Source organism: Carlito syrichta, unplaced genomic scaffold, assembly GCF_000164805.1.
Source record: "Carlito syrichta isolate Samal-C Ts95f unplaced genomic scaffold, Tarsius_syrichta-2.0.1 Scaffold301866, whole genome shotgun sequence".
NCBI lineage: Eukaryota > Metazoa > Chordata > Mammalia > Primates > Tarsiidae > Carlito > Carlito syrichta.
In genome coordinates this window covers 506,817-513,351 of record NW_007245962.1, presented here as the reverse complement: position 1 = coordinate 513,351, position 6,535 = coordinate 506,817, and the positions used below count along the sequence as shown (strand labels likewise).

General features: G+C 44.1%; 1 protein-coding gene across 2 annotated transcripts in view; it reads right to left on the bottom strand.

The window, feature by feature from the left end:
* Positions 1-1,795: 1,795 nt before the first annotated feature.
* MED19 (mediator complex subunit 19) overlaps positions 1,796-6,535 on the bottom strand; it is a 6,725-nt gene continuing 1,985 nt past the window's right edge. The window contains exons 2-5 of one of the 2 annotated variants that reach the window (XM_008055490.2): positions 3,360-3,616; positions 3,097-3,193; positions 2,390-2,484; positions 1,796-2,191 (exon numbers count right to left, since the gene is read on the bottom strand). In XM_008055490.2, coding sequence (XP_008053681.1) covers positions 2,123-2,191; positions 2,390-2,484; positions 3,097-3,193; positions 3,360-3,616 — 518 coding nt within the window. In that variant the 3' untranslated portion in view covers positions 1,796-2,122. Of the gene's footprint in view, positions 2,192-2,389; positions 2,485-2,970; positions 3,026-3,092; positions 3,194-3,359; positions 3,617-6,535 lie in introns of those variants that run through there. The other variant, XM_021711117.1, reaches the window with a different exon arrangement.

The window sequence follows — 6,535 nt, the reverse complement described above, 5'->3', positions numbered from 1 at the left end:
GAAGGCTGAGGCGGAAGGATTGCCGGAGCCCAGCAGGTTGAGGCTGCAGTGGCCAGGAGTGTGCCACTGCACTCCAATCTGGGCGATAAAGTGAGACTCCAACTCAAAAAAAACAGGTCCTGTTTTTATTTGGATGACTTAATTCAGAAATACCTGAAAAGAAAGTCTTCTGCAACCACCAGTTTCATGACTTGCATTACAGTTGTTTCTTAATAAAGGATTTAGTCTGAAGAGCAAAGCTCATTTTGGAAATAGCCAAAGGTGAGACATTGAGTGATCAAGGTGTGAAAGCCTGTTAAATGCAGGTTGGTAGATATGGATGGCAGTTTAATTAGATGTTTCATGTGGTCTTCTATTTGACAAAACCAGAAGGCTGTATTCTAATTTTATACAGGCATCCTTAGACACTAAACCTCAGGAAACTGACCAGAACCCTTTATTTCAACTGTTCATTAATTAAGAATATAAACTCTTGTTCTGAAATTCTCCATTAAAACTAGCTAAATGAGTGGTTTTTCCACCCACTGATCTCCTTGGCTCTCATAGCAGCAGATTTTAACTTGTGCATTAAATTTAAAATCAGATTACATTAATTTGGGTTTTGTCATCAATGTTTTCAGTTACCTAACCAGCTATAAAAACTAAAGGGATTTATTTTACATTTGATAGTTAGGCTGTCTTTTTGTTGCTCCTGGCTTTTTTTTGTTTTTGTTTTTTTTGAGTTGAAGCCTCACTCTGTCACCCAGACTGGAGTGCAGTGGCTGCTCCCGGCCACTGCAACTTCCACCTGCTGGGCTCCGGCGATCCTTCCGCTCAGCCTTCCAAGTAGCTGGAACTACCACGCCTGGCTAATTTTTGATTTATTGTAGAGATGAGGTCTCGCCAAGTTGCCCAGGCGGGTCTCGAACCCACCGGCTCAGGCAATCCACTCACCTCGGCCTCCCAAAGCGCTGGGATTACAGGCTGAGCCACCGAGCCCGGCCTGTTGCTCCTGTTTTAGAAACTTAGAAATATTTTTTTTCTTTTTGAGTTGGAGTCTCACTCTGTCATCCAGGCTGGAGTGCAGTGGCACGTTCATGGCCACTGCAGTCTCGGCCTGCTGGGCCCAGGTGGTCCTTCTATCTCAGCCTTCCAAGCAGCTGGAACCACAGGCATGCGCCACCACGCTTGGCTAATTTTTTGATTTATTGTAGAGACGAGGTCTCATCAAATTGCTCAGGCTGATCTCAAACCCCTGGGCTCAGGCAGTCCTCTTGCCTCAGCCTCCCAAAATGCTGGGATTACAGGTGTGAGCCACTGCATCCAGCTGAAATATTTTCACATCAGCCAAATAATTGCATTATTTTAAATAGTGAAGCAGGTCAAAAGTATTTATGAAGACAAGAGAAGCAGCATTTACTTTTGCTTGCCAGAGGTTTTCAAAAGATCATAGGCTTTACCAATCTTGTTGAAATACAGTGGTGACTATGGGTGTCTTTTCAGTTGTCTGTGGTGTTTCAGCACAAATTTGATCTAGAACACACAGTTGAGCATCACCTGGATCAGCTCTTCATATGGAGCCTGAAGATACCTAGGTGCTTGGTTCTCAATATTATGAGCAGAGTGTTATATGTATTAGTGAGCTCTTCCTTCCTTTTGAACCATGTTCCCCAATTTCATTTTGGTTGTTTTCCTGCCTGCTAATGAGATAATGTAATGACAAGACCCAAATCCCCTCAGATCTTCACAATGCCTTATCTTAAACCCTGAGTCTCATAGAAAGGCACTTACCTATTAACAGGCAGCCACACTTCAGCCAGTTTGATAAATGTAATTTTTTTTTTTAAGAAAAACCCTAATGGATCAAGTCCTAAATCAGACAGATTGCACAAAAGAGAAATAAATTGAAAGCTTCCTGGGAGAGGAAGAGATGTCCATGAGAAAGCCAACTGGGCCGAGCCTTACAAAAGTATGGCCCTCCTCTCTCCTAATGTATTCATCCCAGCTGAGCACAGCAGGAACTGGCCTCTGTCCCAGCTGCAGGATGCTCCCAAGGTAGTGTCCAGGAGCCTGGAAGGCAGCTTTTGTCAGCAGGTTCAGTATAGCAAAAGAAGCCACCCTGGTAAAGGGTCCAGTGGTCCCGTTAGCGTAGGCTGCTGCTGCTGCTGGCCTGAGAGCTGCCCATGCCTGGGTGGTCTGGACTATGTCGGTTCTGGAGGAGACAAAAAAGGAAGGATAAGAACAATTGGAAGTAGCCTTGGCCTTGACCAGGCTGTATAGGAAAAACCTGCAACTGGCCCTGGGTTTTCAATCTTGGGTCCAACGTAAGGCAAAGAATTCTACTTAGGACAAGGGCGAGATAGATATAGGGAAACTCACTGGGCTGTGTGGCAACAGGCCCCTAATCTACCTTCTTTTTCTTCTTCTCTTTCTTCTTCCTTTTCCGTTCAGGATCCTCTTCTTTTTTCTTTTTCTTCTTCTTGTGATCTGAATCAGATGGTGTTTCTGTAGGAGACATTAGGTGCCTATCACCTGTAGAGCTCAAAATTCTCTACTGCTACAAACTCTGAAGACTACAGGAAAACCCCAAGTCAGTGCAATTTTCCAAATAGTTGGGAAGGATACAGAGGTACTGGTAGTGCCCCTGTCCATGTACAAAGAGACTCCAGAACATTGGTCTTCTTTTTTTTTTGGGGGGGGGTGGAGTCTCACTCTGTTGCCCAGGTTGGAGTGCAGTGGCATACTCATGGCCACCCCAGTGCTGGCCTGCTGGGCTCTGGTGATCCTTCCGCCTTAGCCTTCCAAGTAGCAGGAACTACAGGTGTGCACTACCATGTCTGACTAGTTTTTTAAAAATTTTATTTATTGTAGAGACGAGGTCTCACCATGTTGCCCAGGCTAGTCTCTAACCCGCAGGCTCAGGCAATCCTCTTGCCTCAGCCTCCCAAAGTGCTGAGATTACAGGCTTGAGCCACCACACCCGGCCTGGTCTTTGTTCTTTAGGGAAATTTGGCAGTCTAAGACTCAGTAAGGAACTTAACTGAGTCTGTCTACCTGTGGATGTTAAAACTAGATGGGAGTTCAGGAATTTTTTCTTTGAACAGAACTGCTGCTTACCTGGGGGGACAGGATCCTGGGTACGGCTCTGTTTGTGCTTGTGTTTATCCTTCTTCTTGGGAGGCTGAATATGCATCAGACGACACTGCTCCGGCAACTGAAGGAACCAAAGGAAGGTCCAGGTGAGTAGAGGGAGGAAATCCCCTGCTCCCATCATCTGTTCTGGTCAATAAGTTATGAAGAAACAGACCTGGACAGAAAAACCACCTCCATGCCTTTTAGGCCTCCCCATTTGCCTTCTTCCTCCCCAAGAGGGGACTCACCGGGCCAGTGTGGAGGCGGAAGCCAGCCAGCATGGTCCCTGTGATAGGATTAAAAGAGCCACCAAGAATAGGAGGCTTCTCAATGAGGGAGCGGAGGCTGCTGTTATCATGAGAACCAGGCAGATCAATCATCCCTGGCAGGTCAGGCAGGAAGTTACTTAGCTTCTCCTTCACCTTCTTCCCACAGAATTTATTATAGGCCTGTTCCAGATTGTAGTGTGTGATCAGATTGGTGCTGCCTGTCAGCTCCGTGCTACCTAAAGAACACAAAATAAAATTTAAAAGAAGATTAGTATCAAAAGTAGATTTTTTGTTTGGTCCTTGACCCAAAGGGAAAGTGAAGGACTGTACTAAATAAATACTAAATACTGTAACCTAAATAAGGAATAATTTTTTTAGTAGAGCATGCCTGTACTTCCAGCTACTTGGAAGGCTGAATAAGGAATCTTTTAAGTGAGAATTAAACATTTTAAAATAAACTAAGAAACAGCAAAAGTAAATAATATATAGCAAACACTAAAAATATACTAAAGAATGGTAGATTGGAATGGGAAGGAGAAAAAAAGCAAAAATCGAAATAGGGCAGAGATAGAAACTGTTCTAGCCCAGTAAAGAAGACACTCTGCTCTCCTTAGATTAACCAGAATAATGACTTATGTGATTCTTACTGTGTGCTAAACACTGTTCTGAGTGCTTGTCATAAAATGTATTAGTGAGAAATTATATTCTCCAATGCGACCACAGCTTAGCTACAACCATGCTAAGGGCTAAATCTAAACCTATTACTGTCTAGCTATTACTACTTAAGTTTTGTTACCAAATTCTTCTTCCTCATGATAATACCAACTATAATACCTTGTCTAGAAAGAAGAAATGTATGATTAGCAGAATTCTGCACAACCAGAATTCTAATTGTCTGTTTTCCAAGCCTCAGTTTTCTCTTACCTGTAGGATAGACTAATAGCAATCTTAAGTATACTCCCATTGCTTTTTTCCCACCAAGGTTCAAATGAAAACATACTGAAAAGTATACTATAATACATGGAAGGCATTATAAATATAAATAGCATGGCTACCTTTTTTCCAAAGAATATAGATATAATAGTAATTTTTTTTTTTTTTTTTTTGAGTTGGAGTCTCACTCTGTCGCTCAGACTGGTGTGCAGTGGCCGCTCCCGGTCACCGCAGCCTCGATCTGTTGGGCTCCGGCAATCCTTCCACCTCAGTCTTCCAAGTTGCCAGAATTACAGGCATGCGCTACGACGCCCGACTGATTTTTTTTTTTAATTTATTGTAGAGATGAGGTCTCGCTGCCCAGGGGGGGTCTCGAACCCGCGGGCTCAGGCAATCCACTCACCTCAGCCTCCCAAAGGCGTGGGATTAAAGGCTGAGCCACCGAGCCCAGCTGATATATTAGTAATTTAGTAAGAACCCAGTGACAAGGGTAGAAATATCTAACTACAGCCAGGCATAGTGGATTACGTCTGTAATCCCAGCACTTCAGGAGGCGGAGGCAAAAGGATTGCCTGCGTCTAGGGGTTCAAGACAAGCCTGGGTAACTTGGTGAGACCCTGTCTCAACAACAAATCAAAAAATTAGCCAGGCACGGTGGTGCGCACCTGTGGTTCCGGTAACTTGAAAAGCTGAGGCAGAAGGATTGCCTGAGCCCTGCAAGTCGAGGCTGCGGTGGCCATGAGTGTGCCACTGCACTCCAGCCTGTGACACAGTGAGATTCCTACTCAAAAAAACAAAAAAATCTAACTACAATGTCATCTGTAATTATGATGGTCACACAGGATACAAATGACAAAAGTAGCTTGTTTATAATAATTCACTTGAGAAAATTCAGGTCTTGAATCTTAAGCTGCTTGAGGGCACAGACTATGATCTGAATCAGATGGTGTTTCTATAGGAGAAAACATTCTATAGGAGAAAACATCACTAGTGCCCAGCAGTACACATTAGGTGTTCAATAAATATATATTAAGCAAGCTGGGCTCGGTGGCTCAGCCTGTAATCCCGCGCCTTTGGGAGGCTGAGGTGAGTGGATTGCCTGAGCCCGTGGGTTCAAGACCCGCCTAGGCAACTTGGCGAGACTTCATCTCTACATAAATCAAAAATTAGCCGGGCGTGGTAGCGCGCGCCTGTAGTTCCAGCTACCTGGAAGGCTGAGGCGGAAAGATCGCCAAAGCCCAGCAGGTCAAGGCTGCCGTGGCTGGGAGCGGCCACTGCACTCTAGTCTGGGCGACAGAGTGAGACTTCAACTCAAAAAAAAAAAAAATTTATTAAGCTACTTTCTGTACCTCCAGGTCTTGCTCCATACTTTTCCTTCCCTTTATTGCCAAATGTCTCAGAAGACTGGGCTATGGCACTGGCAGGAGACTCAGTGTTAACAGCATCTTTCTCATAACTGGGCACTACCTTCTTGCTGTTAGTTTTCTGATTTTTTCCCTGTGCCAGCTCTCTTCTTTTGAGGTAGTTATGTTTAAGGCTCAGGTGAGAAGGCACTCTGCTTTTTCTAAGCTCTAACTTAAGAGTTCAACCTCCTGTTTTAACTACTAGTTCTATGAAGATGATTTATAAATCTCTCTCCCCAGCCCCCACTCCTCTCCTGAAAACAAATCTTGTATTCCCAACTTCTTAGTCAATTCCATGCAGATTCCATTTTTTGAAATTCCAAAGCGTGCCCATATCACTCATGGCTTCTCTATTTCAATAAATGGCACCCACATGCTCCAGATATTTTTAGAGAGCAGTACTTCTCAGTTAAAAAAAAAAACTCAATGGTTTCCTGTTACCCGCATGAAAAAGCTCTAATTCCTTTTGACTGACACTCAAGGCTATTCAAATCTTACTCCAGCTTAGTTCTGGGGCCTGATCAACCACTACTCCCTTATGCAAAATGTCCGATCCATCCAAATTGGTCTCCATATCTCCTTAAAAAAAAAATACCCCTCACATTGTTTCCTTTTAGGAAAATTCTTCCCAATTTTCTTCATCAACAATAAATTCTTCAAGGTCTAGTTCAAGTGACATTCTTGCTGTCATTTTGGACAGCAGAGAACACATTTTGAAAACCATCAGGTAGGCCGGGCTTGGTGGCTCAACCTGTAATTCCGTGCTTTGGGAGGCCGAGGTGAGTGGATTGCCTGAGCCTGCGGGTTCGAGACCCACCT